This window comes from Acipenser ruthenus, chromosome 19 (genome assembly GCF_902713425.1).
Source record: "Acipenser ruthenus chromosome 19, fAciRut3.2 maternal haplotype, whole genome shotgun sequence".
NCBI classification, from domain to species: Eukaryota; Metazoa; Chordata; class Actinopteri; order Acipenseriformes; family Acipenseridae; genus Acipenser; species Acipenser ruthenus.
The window spans coordinates 26,943,313-26,960,324 of NC_081207.1; the positions used below are offsets into that span (position 1 = coordinate 26,943,313).

Here is a 17,012-nt window from a genome sequence, read left to right on the forward strand (position 1 = left end):
GATATTTACAGAAGAAATACCTTTCAGTAGGCATATCTGTTAAGGAGTAAGTAGCTACACTTATAATTTGAATTGCTTCATAATGTTTCTCTTACTATTCTTTGGTGTTTACTATCACTGAGTGGCTCTTTGTTCTGTTCCTCCAGTATTATTATTATTTGCTTATTTAGCAGACGCCTTTATCCAAGGCGACTTACAGAGACTAGGGTGTGTGAATTATGCATCAGCTGCAGAGTCACTTACAATTACATCTTACCCGAAAGACGGAGCACAATGAGGTTAAGTGACTTGCTCAGGGTCACACAATGAGTCAGTGGCTGAGGTGGGATTTGAACCTCCTGGTTACAAGCCCTTTTCTTTAACCACTGGACCACACAGCCTCCAGTACTGAGTTTTCTAGAGAATCCAAACTGCTGGGACTGCAGCCTTCCTCATCCCATTCAAATCATGACTTACTGTATCATTTCTTCCAGCCCCACCTACTCTCAGTGTTCAGTACCAGGATTTGGTCTCCTCTCTTTTGTAAACGTTCTTATGTTCATATATATATATATATATATATATATATATATATATATATATATATATATATATATATATATATACTGTATACATATATATGGTAATATTATTACCTCATTCACGATAGGGAGCAAAATGCTACAGTATGGGGACGAGGCCCTTATCCCATGTAGCATACTGTGTGTGTGTGTTTTTTTTTTTTTTAATGCCCCTCCTGTCAGTCTTCTATCTTCAAAATGTTGTTTTTTAATTATAATGATGTGTATAATTTTGGTCGTGAGCAAGAATTGGTGTATTTATAAAGCACGCAAATAAGGTGGTTTAATTTCCGGAGGCCGAGTACAGAACTCTTTAATCCCTGTTGAATTATTATTATTTATTTCATACCAGAAGCCCTTACCCAGTGCGACTTAACTCTTACAGTTGTCACAAAAAAATACACATTTCAAGAATCACAGAATGCCAGCATTGTGCTCAACTTTAAGTTGGAATTGTAACTGTAGGAAATTGTACCCAGGATTTAATTTCGAACAGAATAAGATATGCTTACCTCAGTGTTGCAATTTGTGTTTTGAACTATGGAAACTGCCACTGAAAAATTGCTGGATTTCAAATAAGACGACCTGTTGTTGAATGCAGTTCTGAAATGAGTGGACTTGCAAGCCTTTTTTTTCACACAACACTAGATTTTTTATTTGATGTACAACCGATGGTGAGTCTGAGATTTTGTGTACATTTATATACGTAGCTTGTGTAAGCATGGGCATTTATTAAGGACTCTGATGCATCGTTAATCAATGAAAACAGTTTTATTTAACCCGAAATAAATTCTACCGTCCCATGCAACAACAGTTCAACCTTGTTTATTGCCATCTTGTGTGTCTGTCTGCAGTCGAGACCACAACAGCAAAGCAGGAAGTAACGTCCTGTCAAATAATGCAGCAAGTAAATCACTTTATTTTTCAGACTAAGTCCCGCTAGCAAAAGCAACAAGGCTTATGCAGTTTTACAAAAATAAGTTACCGATTAAATTATACAAATAAAACATAATAAATGCGGTTCACCTATTACCATAAACATGCATTGCTGCTATACGTTGTTCAGCTTTATATTTCTGCTTACACTAGGATAAACAATCGAAAAGTCTATTGTTTTTTTATTACAGGCGTGTAGTTTGTTATTATTTTGTTTTTTTAATGCAGCCCTTGCTTTGTAAAAGAGAGGTACTGTGTAGCTGGTCTGCGGCCTGCAGTTATACACTCTGGATCACTCCTCAGCTCGGCTCAGACATATGTTAACAAGAGAATCAAGGGGCGACCGAACGTTCTAACATTTGACCGAAGTGCGCAGGCGTATTTTCATAGTTATAAAAAAAATAACCACGGATGCGCGAAGAAAAGCCCAAATATCTCTGTATTTACTTGATCGATTTTGTTGGTTCCAGAAAAAGGCACTCCTAGTTATTTGAGCGCAAGAAATTGACTTAATAATTTGTAAAAACTAACTTCTATGGCATTCTGTAACTTTAAAACTACCAAACAGATTTTCACAATCTATACCAAAATAAATTATGCGTGACACGGACACCAAGCATGCCAAATGGCGTCCCGTTTTAAAACGGCCGAGAAAACATCCCCCCTCAATATCGGATTTAAACAAGAAACTGTCTGTCACTCTTACTATAACGGCACTATTGTACTTATATTTTGAAAAAAAAAAAAAAGGTTCCAAACTTGAAATTACAGTTTTATTGAGGATTCTAGAAATCTTTAGAATGGCTTTTAAAAGTACCAAATACAGCAAAAACTGTGATAACTGGTTTTAAGGATTTAATGCTAACGTTGCAAAACAAAAAAGTGCCAAAATAACAACAACAAAAAAAAAAGTTACTGAATATCAAACTGTAATCCCAAGGTAGGTTTGCATTGCTGCATTGTAGGTGATGGATAGAGGGAGGAATGAACTGTACCTCATTCAGGAAATGCCTGTATCACATATATGTATAATACATTAGATGCCATATCTGACATTAATGTATATATGTATATTGTCGCCAGGAAGAAAACTTTTAATCTACAAAAAGCCTCAACATCACAAGAGAAGGGAGATGAGGGGAGCTAAACAACTAAAATATTTAACTGCCCTTCTAAAAAAAAAAAAAAAAAAAATGAAATAAAAATGAAGTAATTCATTAGCAAGATGTATTTATCCTCAGAGAGTGTTTTTAGAGGAAATGTTGATATAAATATTTGTACTGCTGGCACGAAACAAATGATTAATGCACAGTGTGTGCTCAGAGTGGAATTCTAGCATTAGTATAGGAATGAAATGCATTTGCTGTCTAGTGCTAGATCTAAACAAATACCATCCACCTAAACCATAAGCAAGATCCTGTTGCAAGATTGTTCTATAAAGAACCACCAACATAGCACTTAAATCTCACAATAAATCTGAAAATGTCTGTTTTTCAGAAAGTCTCTGTAAGAATGCAATGGCTTCTTTTATATAAATGTAGTATCATGTAATGACTAGGTTTCTGTGGTTTGGTTTAATTTCTCCTCAGCGAATACCATTCAGAATGCTAAAATGTCACTATTTGCAATATATACACTTGCAGTTCTGTCCAGTTTACTGCACTTTCTACAAAGATCTACTAAAAACAATAGACCTATTTACAGTAACCATTAACAACAGTGGAATGAATGATAATGCAAAAAGTTTTTTGGTTTTTTTTGTCAAACGATTACAATGCAGAAAAAGCAGTATCAATATCAAACAAGAGACACAATCAAAACTATTTATTATAAAGAGCTCCAGTAGCAGAACATTGTAAGAAATTATTAGTTTAACTTGTTATTTTACATATGTCTTATCTCACAATCGGTCAGCTAGTGACATTTTTTTTTACTGTAGCTTTTACAATTAGAGCATATTTTACTGATAAGTGCACATCACATATATTGGATCTATGGATGTTGTCAATTCAAATACTATTTGAAAAATAAAAGGTTATACCCATTTCTGTTTTCATTTCAAAGCTAGAATATGTAATGTATTTATTCTACTGCAGGTAAAAATAGGAAATAGGTCTATTTCACATAAGTGACATAAACGCAAGCAAGTTTCAATGATGGTGAAATCATGTATTCGTACAGCTAATCAACCTGTTAACAGTAACTTCACTGTCAGCAGTCTGCTTTTTAGGGGAAGAGAGCAAAGAAGGCTAAACTGTAGAATAATGTACTTCAAAGAATATATATATATATATATATATATATATATATATATATATATATATATATATATCTTTTTTTTAAAATAATGACACTACAGCTTTACATATGTTGCTCAAGAAAATACTTTATAAGATTTGTTTTTTATGTCTCCATTTATTACAGAATGCCATATTTGCATTAACAGAAGTATGCTTAAGTATACACAATATTCTGTATTTGATTCTTTTTGACAGGTATATCTTGGACTGTTGACTTTTAAAGCACTGTGTGTGCTAGTGTTTCATAAATGTCACACTGCCGTTGAAATATTGACTAAAAGAGCCCAGGCACAGCACTGAAATATAGATTGGCCCTAGGGGTTTAACTTACAAGTTTGTACAAAAAGAAGTCACCAGCTGTTTGAGAATATGCTAAGCGTAAAACAGCTGGTGAAGGGCTTTGTATAATTGGTTTCATTACTTCAACCTGTGGTGGAGATATTTAGTTGAAATGTTAACAGTGGGTAACCGTAGCTTGAGATGTAAAGCAAGGCTGGGTAATAGGGGGGGTAAGATCCTTTACATGTTTTTCTATGTGTTTTCTGTGATGGAGTATTACTTAATAAGAGCCGGGGATTGTCCATAGGCATGAACCACACATTTAGTTACAAGACACATAGAACATGCTCTATTACATCTCCCAGAAAACAAGATAACCCTTTTACCACTGGTTTCATTTACATAATGTGCAATAATCTGTCTTAGATATTATATACTGGCCCCTTTAAAACTGCTGTAACCATAACGTCATTCGGCCGTTCAGTGTGCGGTAGATAAAAGCAGCTTTGCAGATTGAAGACAGTTTACAGCCGCTCCTTGCTTCTGGTCAGCCAGCTAGAGTTGGAAGTTAAGAGGTTTTTTTAGTGTGTGAAATTCAGAGCAGCTCCACTTTAATTTTCTACATGCTGCAAGACAAGTAGCCCACTGGAGCTTTACTTTGTGCCACAATTTCTGCTAAGCCTCTGCACAGTATTATTAGTTTTCATGCTTTTCATCACATGCCTGCAGTGCAGTAACTCTATCCCCCTTACAACTGCAGACCAGACTATTCTTCTGTTATGTCCCTCGCCTCCATGTCATACAAGGTGTTTTGTTCCTGTGTCTTTCATCAACTTTTTTGCCTACAACGAAAAAGACAACCCCCCATTATCTTTACGGGCATGAATTTCACTCCTTTCACTGCCCTGATAAAAACTCCTATTTAAGCATCATTATTTGCACATGCACAGTAATTGTATGGTCAAAGTGATGTTACTGTGTAAGTACTGTAACAATTAAAAAATGATTAGAAGCTTGTTCAATGACTATGCAGCTACAATAGAATTATAATTTAACTAGTACAATTAGGTGTGCAGTAATTGTTACCCTCATTTCTACTATGCAACCATTTCTAAATGAACCTACCATCTGTATAATGTATTAGTGTATTTCTGGTGAAACTTGTGACAATAAGAAATGCAGTGACATTGTTTCTTGTACACTTGTAAATAAATTATAAATGTGATGGTCAACTTGGAAAATTCTCGCTTATCCTGCTGTAGATTTTTTGTACAAAAATGACCATTATGTACTGTTTGTCACTGGTTATGGAACAATGCTTTTTAAAATGACCATTATGTTTTTACTTGTATTACAACAATTAGCAGTGGATAAAAAAGCATTGTTGCTTGTAAATGGTTGTCAGTGTTGCATTCAGAAGTTTCTTTTTATGTAAGCCTTGTCGCTCGTCAGCCTCAATGTTCATTCAACTAGGGTTTCCAGTTTCTTATCAAAGACCATTAATTGCACCACATAAGTGACACTTCAGGCTTGTTTTGATGCTTCCTTACACATCGCAAGCCTCAAGGCACTCAGCAGTCAGAGACTCATGGGAGTAATTTACATGATACTGACAACCTGCTAATGTTAATTCCCTTTTATCACTATAGTTTTATTTCATTAGAATATTATTGTTTTGTTGCTGCTTGTGTTTATTTGATATTTGTATTAATCTGCTGTGTTTTGTCATCAGTCTTGACCAACATTCTATAACATGGTGCTTATGTGGCATGTTTGAGACATGTGCTTTTATGTCTGGAAACTTGATTAAATACTACCATTCAAAAACATGTCATACAGTGGCACTGTATGTTTTGATTGAATCCATTCTTTAGAGTCTTACAAGTTTGGTTATCAATGTTTTCTAAGGAAAACATCTTTAAAATGTAATTCCCCAAAAGCGATGCATTATTTAACTCTAACTTGCTGCTGTTGTGGGGGTTTGTTTTTGTTTTTTTTTGGTACTTTTTTTTTTTAATCTGATAAATGTAGAATGGAGTATTAAAAATACCACACCTCATAAATGTTCAAGTAATATCAGTATGTAACCCTTATTTAATGTCAAGTAGGCCACTAAGTATTATATATTCCTCAAACATGTAGATATAATGAATTCTTGTATTTGTATTTTTTTTTTAAATGGACCTGGCATTATCTTAGTTTGATGTTAAGGAATTGCTTAACTTCTTTATTATGCATAATTGAAACAATATGCTGACAGCACAGTTAATTAAAGATCCTCTGACTTATAATGCCACATTCTGTTATCTTAGTTAAGGCAATTGACTTTAAAAATGTGGGTTGCATTTGTAAATAACACTCTTATTGTTTTGTAGTTTGCACCTGATATAAGAGCATGCTATAATATTGCTCAGTACTGCATTGCATCCTGTGAAGGATCACTTTCGCAATAATGCACACCTTTTTCTGAACCCAGCAATGCTTGTCCGTGAAGGACACTGTGAAAACCAAGGTTATTGCATTATGTGGGGAATGTGACTCTGCAGTTATTGTGTAGCTGAAGTTAAATGCCAGGATTGGTTATATTTAAACGTTTAAGCGATGGGGGTGTTTAGTTCAATTGAATAGACCCCTAGATGTTTATGCAGTCGGTATATGCAAATGTAGAATAATTTCAGAAGATAGCCAGGTTTGAAATGTCTACAGCTCTTACAGGTTCTGTGGGATCCTAAATTAATTTTAAATTTAAAAGGCAAATACAGCCTCCGAGTTTTAAGTCTCAGTAGAAGGATACCACATCTCTTTCACATAAAGTACACGCACCATGATGTATTTGTAACTCTAGTGCTGTGCCAGTATCTTTTCAGTGTCTTGTGGCAGGAGTTGAACTTAAAGAAGACCCAGCTGGAGCTGGGTTTGTTCCAGATTTTAGTTTAGCCATTTTCACTCTGCATCAAGTGCGACTGCCAAGTGTTCCAGTGGTTTATAGCCATCAAGGTCACTTTGTGTCAGATTTACATAGTTTCTGTGGATCAATCTCATCAAGAACAGAATTTGTCAGGCTTGTAAATGGATTAAAATGCCTCAATTCCCCGAATATTCTTCTTTCATACATGGCCCAATATAAACTAGAGTTTAAGGTTAAAGTAAGGATTCAGTTAGTATTATGTTTTGTTTGATATTGTTTCTCTTCAGACCTGGACGCTGACTAGCAGCACAGCTTGACTTGTATAATCACTGAACTGCCTTCTGCTAATTCAGAAACATATAGTGAGGGAATACATCTCAGTGCCCAGATGTGAACCACCATCTACAATATATTAAACACAGGACTAGGACCTTTCCAAATTCTTTTGAGTGTTAACAATGCAGGATGGATTATATGGTCGCACATTCATTAAAATTATTTTTATGAATTACATTTTCTCATTTATGTTCGTAAAGTTTGTGAAATCCTAAAATATGCAAACATAGGTCATTAGAAATTGTTTCAGAATTTTTCACGAAGGGGAAACACACCCAATAAAAGAAAGTACAGTACGCAAGAGGTATTACAAAAATGGATCGGAGATTTACTTTAACCTGATTGGTCAATATGAGGTTCCTACTCTCTGGTAAAGGACCTTGAATGTTATATTTCAAATTATGTTAAATCTGCCGGAAAATATACAGTATTCATTTATGTAATTGAATTGAAAGTCAGTAGTTTGCTTTTTTTTTTTTATACTTATGCCATTTGATACACAAGGCTTAGGGTACCACCTCAGCATTGTTTTGAGGATATTCTCTTCCCATTCATAAAAAGGCAAAAAGCTATCCCCATCTTCTCTACTTGACCATGGTGCAGATATCCCTTCTTGAGATGAGATTTAAGTTTGATTCTTTTTTTAGCCAAAATATATTCACTTTTTGCTTTTGTTGTAGAAATTGTTGGGTCAGAGAATGTCATTTGCAACATTCAGATCCATAGAGAAGCAAGCACATAGAGCACAGTGCTTTTTTATTGATTTTCAGCTCTGTGTTCGTGTTGTAGATTTTCATTGTGTAGTTTTATATTCCATCCTTTTAGTTTTACACTGTGATTTGATTCTGGAGTTTAAATCTATATCCCAGGTTTTCTTTGGATATTTTTTCTGTCCGAGTGAAATGTGTTGTTAAGAATAAGCTCCCCTGCAACAGAGAACTCTTTATAATATGTTTTTAATAATTAACATTTGATGACTTCTGAATACAATTTATAATTCAACTGTCTGCTGCAATGGGAAAACAAAACAAAAAAAAAAAGAAAATAAACTTTTTTTTTTTTTTCTTTAAATGATCTAAATGCCAGCAAATCCCTGCCAGGTAAAACATAATGCTTGTCTTTATTCATGTTTGTGCAACTGGTAAATAAATGTACTCAGGTTGCAAAACAGCCAAGTTATAGAGTCTTTAGGAACACATTGATTGACAGCTGTGTTTCTACCATGTGCTCCAGCATAGCTGGTAGTTGTTATTACCAGGCAGAGCAGTTTTTTTTTCTAGTAACTCTTTTGTTCCTCAGAAAGGCAGTCAGACAGCTCAGTTAAACAGGAACTGCCATTTCCCAGCAATTTACACAAATTAAACACTCACAAGCATGTAGAGATTCAGAGCATGCAACAAAAATGGAAAAAGCAGAAAGATTTTCATTTTCACAAAGAACCACACTGTCCAAGTATAAGGCCATATACTGAATTGGACAATTAAATATAACAAGAATAAAACTCGCAATCACATGCAGGATGCTATGGTCAAGTTTAAACTTGCAAATGCATACCAAACCATGGTTCAATTATCTCCTACTTTTTTGTATATCTTGTAGGAAATAATAAACACAAAAAGATCAGTTACTGTTATATCTGTTCAAAACCCTTGAAGTAATTGTAGAATAAACCTAACCTTGTTCTATCTGCGCTTAACAAAGTAAATTGCAAAGGCGTGAAATCCACTTCTATCCTGCAAGCTTAATATTCTCCAAAAGCTGACATGCCAAGGCACACAATCCTAATTATGAGCAACAGACAACACAACACAGGCAGTGCAACCAGGCAGTCGCCAGAGCAGTTTGTACCAGTATGTGTCATCATCATAGCTCTCCCTGGTTTTACACTACTTCTTAATCGGCATTTCAAGGTTAAAGCTACTCAGAACTCAACTGAGCTAAGCTGTCAGAACACGAAAACCTATTGCTTAAAAATAATTACTGTGCCATCTGCACAGCATACAATATTTAACCCAACTCCCTGTGCTCAGCAACATCTGACGCAACCCGGTATCATACTTTGATTTTTGAGAATCTTCAGAAAACAACAACAGTAAAAAAAAGAAGAAACTGCCATAATGATTTCTAATACTGTACCAGCACACTGCAGTTTGCAATGACAGCTTGATTACTTTCTGCTATAATGCACTACTTAACAGCTATCATTTTCAAGGGTATGCTGCTGTATTTTGCAATGGCTGCTAATGGAAAGTTGCTAAGTGAGCAGTTTCCGTTATGTACCACAAATTTACAGGAATAATACAGGATAAAATATGGACAGACATCATGCACCGTTTTAACATATTATTTGTGTAAAATGGTAACACTTTATAAGTCAGTAACTCACATTTTTTAGCTAATAAATTAGCACGATGATTTCTTATTGGATTCATATTGAATTTAAATGATGAAAGCACCAATTCATTATTTTGCTGGCCACAAACCAACTTCAACAACACTAGATCATATTTGGTTTAGAACTGATGGATGCAGTGGTTTATTAGGATAATGAGCCCCTTGTTGCTAAGATTTTCTGGAATTGCAAAAAATGCAAATGCAGCACTTGTCCATCTATGTAAATTGAATTTAGGATGATTGATAAATAATACACTATTGAACTGAGCCTCTAGTCTTTCAGCGTGTTTAACATCCAACACAGTGCAGCAGTGTGGAGTAGTGGTTAGGGGCTCTGGACTCTTGACCAGAGGGTCGTGTGTTCAATCCCAGGTGGGGACACTGTTGCTGTACCCTTGAGCAAGGTACTTTACCTAGATTGCTCCAGTAAAAACCCAACTGTATAAATGGGGAATTGTATGTAAAAAATAATGTAATTGTATGTAAAAATAATGTGATATCTTGTAACAATTGTAAGTCGCCCTGGATAAGGGCATATGCTAATAAATAAATAAATAAACACAGATCCTAAACTTGCATAGAACTGTTGAGTGACTTGGTTTTCAGATATTGGATGACATTTTGGTTACTTATATATCTTCAGTTTCTTTAATCCGTCTCAAGTTATGAGTAATTTTATTTAATTGTGGTCACAAGGTGCTTACTGCTGTTACATGGAATTATGGGATAATCTTTCTGTGCGAACCTGCTTACTCACTGAACAGTATATAAACTACTATACATTATTGCTGTGCACATGTGACGTGTAATATACTACTGACAGAAATGTCATGATATGCCATTAGTTATTCTGGAGAGTGGAGGATGTAATGATGTGTAAGGAGAATCTCCACTCAACACTACAGACACACTCGTAAATCAGTAATGTCTATGTGAGAAAAGAACCTCACTGTGTCACAAGGCTAAATATCCCTAGAATTGAAAACAATGACCCACATGTCATTTGCAGGAGACAATATAGCAAGTGGACAGTATTTGACATGTAGAGGTACACAATCCTATCATTTGAAGAACATTCAGAAGTGATTTTTGGTTTGCAGCAACGGTAAATCTCTACAAGGAGCCAGTTGATCCATTATTGCTTTTACTGATGCCCTTAATTTTCTCTAAACCTTCATTCTTAACTTCAGCACTAAACACAATCCGAGTAAAACTAAATGCTAATTTTTTGATGAGTGTCTCTTTCAAGTTGTCTTTCTGTAACTTGCAATTGCAGCTGCTCTGCTAAAAATACACATTCTAGGAGTATGTTAAATGAAAATGTTTACATGGATTTGGTAATGTTTAAATAACGTGTGTTGTTTTATGAAATGATGCATTACGCTATAGTTGTAATAAAAAGATGATAAATCATATGCACTGACAAAAGGACATGAGTGGTTGGAAGACACTGACATTGATCAGACAATGATTGCTTAGAAATCCAGATGTATTGTAATTCCAATATTTCTAAAGCAAGAGTCTCAGCATTTATTTTTTATTAATTCAGTTATTTACTGTATGTATAGTTAGTCAAAGGGGTATTTACTCAGATGGCATAAGTCTGCGCCATCAGAATTGTTCAATTATCACAACTACACTGTTATGGGACTTGGCTTCTGCTTGTCTGGGTCCTTTCATGTAAGGTCTGTACTGTTATAGATAAAGATATATAAATATACATTTTGAAAGCTGTGCTGGGGAGGGTTTTCAGTGTGCATGTGCCCTGTGGAGGGACAAGAATGTCTCTTGTTTTGTCATTTCTCTACCTGCCATCAGCTCAAATACATCTCCTGCATGTATCATACCTCTTTTTTTTTTATCATGTGACCAAAATCAAATGCCATAGCAGAAAGTATTGCCTTTTAAATGTCTATTTAACAATGAGTCCCTCTTGGAGTATTTGTACTGTGTTTTTGGTCCTGCTCTAATATTCTGTGTGAGTTGTCTTGCATTATTATCTAAAATCAATGTAATGTGTGACCTCAGTTGTTGTTGTTGTTGTTGTTTTTTTATTTATTTTTTATCTGGGATTTAAAATTTTAAAGTTGTATAGTAAGCATATGTTAGTTGATCTACATTCTTATTTGCATTTGGACATAAATCTTCTGTGTATGGTTGATAAAAAAAATATTTTTTAATAGATAGAGGGATAAAATGGATTATATCTAATAAAAAATGTGTGTTACTTAAAAGCTGATTAACACTCAAACTAATGTAAAAAAAGAATTTAATAAAAAGGGGAATAATTCAAACACTGTACTTTTATGGTATATTACTCTTCTTTGTTCTGAAAGAGACATAACAATATACATATCTGCAGCAAGGTTAATTGAACATGTAAATGAACTGTAGTATTGTCAACCTTTATTCAAGTACCACACCATACGACTTGAACAATGAATTGTTAAATGTTATTTGTTAAGGTTATTGCTTTGGAATCTAAAACAGTCACAACAGTTTCTTTTTATATCAGTATATACCTATGTTTTTTTTGTTTGTTTTTTTTTTAACTTTGTCATTTCTATCACTGTTTAGGCTATATGTCATGTTTCTATTCATCTTTTATCTCCAGGTACATCTGTCACAAGAGTGACAGCTACAGATGCGGATGACCCTGTCTATGGAAACAGTGCAAAGCTGGTCTACAGTATTCTGGAAGGACAGCCTTACTTCTCCATTGAGCCACACACTGGTGAGTGAATAGACTTGGTGATAAATTGCTGCTGATTTATGGACTGTAAACCCATATTATGAGTTTCGGACACTGCTTGAGAACCCTTGGGGTCAACATATCAATGTTAAGGAGGTCCTGGAATGAGTAACAATTCAGTTTAATGATCCATTAAAAGTGGTCTATAAACATGTTATTAATCATGCTTTTGACAGTTATAGTTTATGATTATGAATGTTTTAATATATAAAAGGTGATTCTAGTTTTTAGTGGTTAAAGCAGGAATTAAGCAAAGCAGTGATTCTGGCAGGGAACTCACTTTCACCTTAGATCAAATCCCATAAATATCAAGCCTATTTTAAGCACTTCCAATGCCAGATCAAAGCATCAATCGAATAGCTATTATCTTATTTGTCATTTGATAAACAATAAGTCCAGTGATAAGCAAGAAAAGGAATTATATCTTACCACAATCCGTTGCGGCCCGCTGTGCGACAGTTCACCTCCTCCCCTGCCTCCCCTGACTTCATCTAACGGGAGGGCAGCTATCCTGCCCACGGCTTCCCTACAGTCAGCCTCTCAAGTAAGCTGCAATTTAATTAATGGACAGGGGTCCCTCAAAAGGTAGTGTTGTATAGTCTATTATTTTAATAAATAATCATTGCGCGAGTTTCCTGACTGAGCAATAGATCACACTTTGAAAATATAGCTAAGCAGTAACACCCTAAAACTGATTCACTACTGTAGATGATTAGTTATCCAAATTTTACTTCTAGTTCCTCTGGGAAATAGAATATTCATATCAGTATTTTTAAAGTATTGTCTAACTGCTGCTTATACAATATTTGTGTCACCCAGTGGAATGGTATCATAGGTTTCTAGTGTCCAAACAACCACAGGCTTCCAGCTTATAGCATTATTCAGATGAAGTATTATGTTGTTGTTGTTATTTACAACCCTCAGAACCTGGATTATCCTCCTTTTAAACCAAACACAGCTGCAACACAGTGAGACAAGCTGTGCTGTAGATCCCCCTAGATCCATTTGGATAGCCAGTGGAATGCCATTCCGGTTATCTGTTAGTGCTGTGCCCAGTTGTCCCAGAGATGTTGGATCCTGTGTGTGCTGACGACTATGACACACTAGCCCTCAGATGTTCAGATCGTTTCTGTAGCTGTTGTTTCCGCTTGTCAGTCAATAACCGCTTCAGACCACTCACTAGTTAGAGTTTTGTCATTCCTAGGAGACACATGATACAGCAGCCCTCAATGTCCTAGCATTGCAGCCACTGACACCAGTCAGGCACAACTGTCCTGCCCCTTATAAACATACTTTACCTCTATCCATGTTGCAAAACACAATCTGTCAGATAGGTACACGGAAGCCCATGTGCATATCACACGGTTAATTAACAATGAGCAGCTACAATGTTGTATGGTTTAGGCCCTATATGTTTGATTTTTCATGCACATTGTTATTATTGTTTATATATAGATAGATATATAGAGATATATATATATATAGAGATATATATCCCTTGATATTTGAGGGGTTAATATATTATTAAGTTCCATAGATATGTTTTTTTTTTTTTTTCTGAACCATAACAAAAGGCTATCTTATTTCATTAGACATAAGTCGACCAGAAAAAAATGTCCCTAGTACCATTTCAAAAGCATGTTCTGCCTTTTTGAAAGAATAGACAAAGATTAGCAAAATAATGTGTGTTTACAGTACATCTAAACACAAGTATTGCATTTATGCAGAGGGTTCCATCAAAACAACCAGAAGTTAGAAAGAATATTAATAGCACAGGCATTTATACCCAGTGTAGGTTGGCGCACATTGTTTTAGACTTCATATCTGACTATAAATAAACATCATGTTTCTGTTTGTCACATAGTTAACAGACAAGAAATTCAAAATGTGCATATTTGTAGTTTTTATTTTAATTTAAATTGCTAAGAATTCTTCAGGATAGGGCATGGGATGTAAATCTCCTGGAAAGGGGAAGTCGCTCCTCTGCATATTAAAAAGCCTTGAAGCGTCATGGTTTTAAATCTGGTGGATTAGATTTCCCTTGGCATAGTAACGCATGACTTACTACTTAGATAATTCAGACCAAATACTTGCTGTGCTTTCATAGCAGGGAAACTGCATTTGGAAAGCTGTGCTGGGGAGGGTTTTCAGTGTGCTTCACTTGCCCTGTGGGGGGACAAGTATGTCTCTTGTTCTGTCATTTTCTTTACCTGCTATCAGCTCCAAATACATCTCCTGCATGTTCAATCAATCAATCAATCAATCAACCAATCTTTATTTTATATAGCGCCATTCATAGTGGACCACCATCACAAAGCGGTCCTGCATGTTAACAACCCTCAGCAGTGCTGTGCTCATATTCTGCTCATTCTGAACACTGTGCTAACAGTTTCTTTCTTTTTGTTTGTTTGTTAGTTTTTTTTTTTCATTAAAAAAGCATTTTTATAACAGTTGTTTTATTGGAACTATGGTGCAAAAATAATACACAGCATGCAGTACACCCATACATTTAAGAAGAAAGATTTGACATTGCATAATGAAAAGCAAAAGCACAAAAGTGGTCTAAATTAAAAGGACGCTGTACAGGGTTCAAACTGAGATTTGTCAGTGTGATGGTAGCGTCTGTTCAGACCATCACTGTAGCTGATGGGTTTTTAACTGAAGTTATTTATTTATCTATTTATTTATTTATTTATTTATTTAAAGATACCAATAAAATCTAAATAACACTTTGTTCAGAGGATTATCGACATCTGGTACCGTGTGCTTTGCATTCTTTTTTTTTTGAGGTTTAAAAAAAAAGAGAAAGCCTAAAAAAAAAAAAAATCTGCTATGATAAAGTTGTAAATAAAGTATAACACACAGTATGCAAATCCAATTGAATATCAAATAAGTGGTTAATAAGGTTAAAGGGATTGCCAAAACTTGCTATAGAATGTTTTAACTACCTCTAGTACTGTAGGCCAAAATCTGATTTAAAACTAATCTATAGAGTAAATATAATTCTTTTCTATTCTCAGATGAAATGCTTGTGAACTGGAGAGCCTATTATCATAAGCCACTTTGCATACATCTATTTAACATTGAATTGATGGAGTCAAATGAAAAAAAACAACCTAATTTTTATTTGTACTTTCCAGCTATTATCAGAACCGCCCTGCCCAATATGGACCGTGAAGCGAGGGAGCAGTATCTTGTTGTCATTCAAGCTAAAGACATGGGAGGTCACATGGGTGGATTGTCAGGAACTACGACCGTTACAATCACGCTAACAGACGTCAATGATAACCCACCCAAATTTTCACAGAGTAAGTATGTACTGTGACCCAACTAAGACCTGAATTTATATATATATATATATATATATATATATATATATATATATATATATATAGACACACACACACACGCGCGCAGTTGTAGTCAAAAGTTTACATACCCCCAATGAAAATTTCTAGAAATTTCTAGAAAACAAAGAATTACAGGAAAAATTATTTGTAGCAAAAGCTTAGCTTTTGTAGATGAGGAATAAAAAGAAATAGATGTCTTCAATTATTTATTTCAGCAATTCTTTTGCAAATCTTCAAAATGGGGTATGCAAACTTTTGCCTACAACTGTATGTGTGTGTGTGTGTGTGTGTGTGTATATATATATATATACACACACACACATACTCCGTCTTTCGGGTGAGATGTAATTGTAAGTGACTCTGCAGCTGATACATAGTTCAAACACCCTAGTCTCTGTAAGTTGCCTTGGATAAAGGCTCTGCTAAATAAACAAATAATAATAATAATAAAGATTAATCAATTAACCTGTGGGCTTTGATTCGATTAAAAAAGAATTAATCAACTGATCTTGTCTACCTGAGTGCAGTATCAAAATTATATTGAAAGCACTTATAGTGAATGCTTTTCATATCTATCTATCTATCTATCTATCTATCTATCTATCTATCTATCTATCTATACTGAGCATCAAAAGAAATGTATCACTTCTATTTGAGCATCAAAAGAATCTTATCACTGAAATTTGGATAAAATGCACTAGGTGTGATAGAAAAATGACAAACTCAGAGCAGTTGCAGTGACTTGTTATTGTGATGACCAACAATTGGCATTTTTCTGTCTGAAGTTCTGGGGGGACGGGGGATACTGTGAAAGTCACAGGCTAGTAGCATGTGTGGCCACCGTTGGAAGCAATACAAGCAGTACATCTGCGACACATGCTTTGAACCAGGTTTTGGATGTTGTCTTGTGACCCATTCCTCTTGTAGTGAATGGATAAGCATCTGCCTGTTCAGTGGTCTCGAGCCCTAAAAGCCACACATCGCACATGTTCAATTGGGCTCAGGGCTGGATTGGATTGTTACAACCTGCAGTATCAGATGCTGTTCGACTAGCAGTGCGAAAACAATCACGAAGATGCTGTATAATGATCTGTCGATCTTGGGCAGGTGTTGTGACTCTTGGTATCCCAATTCGTGGCCTGTCATTGACAGAGTGTGTCTGGTTATACCGTCTCGCCAGGTTTGAAATTGCTGGCT

General features: G+C 35.2%; 1 protein-coding gene across 2 annotated transcripts in view; it reads left to right on the top strand.

Annotated features, from left to right (window-relative positions):
- Positions 1 to 17,012, top strand: part of LOC117424848 (cadherin-8) — an 80,036-nt gene that overhangs the window by 38,723 nt on the left and 24,301 nt on the right. For both annotated transcript variants that reach the window (XM_034041567.3, XM_034041569.3), the window contains exons 4-5: positions 12,328 to 12,447; positions 15,606 to 15,773. In XM_034041567.3, the coding sequence (XP_033897458.1) occupies positions 12,328 to 12,447; positions 15,606 to 15,773 (288 nt within the window). The remainder of the gene's footprint in view (positions 1 to 12,327; positions 12,448 to 15,605; positions 15,774 to 17,012) is intronic.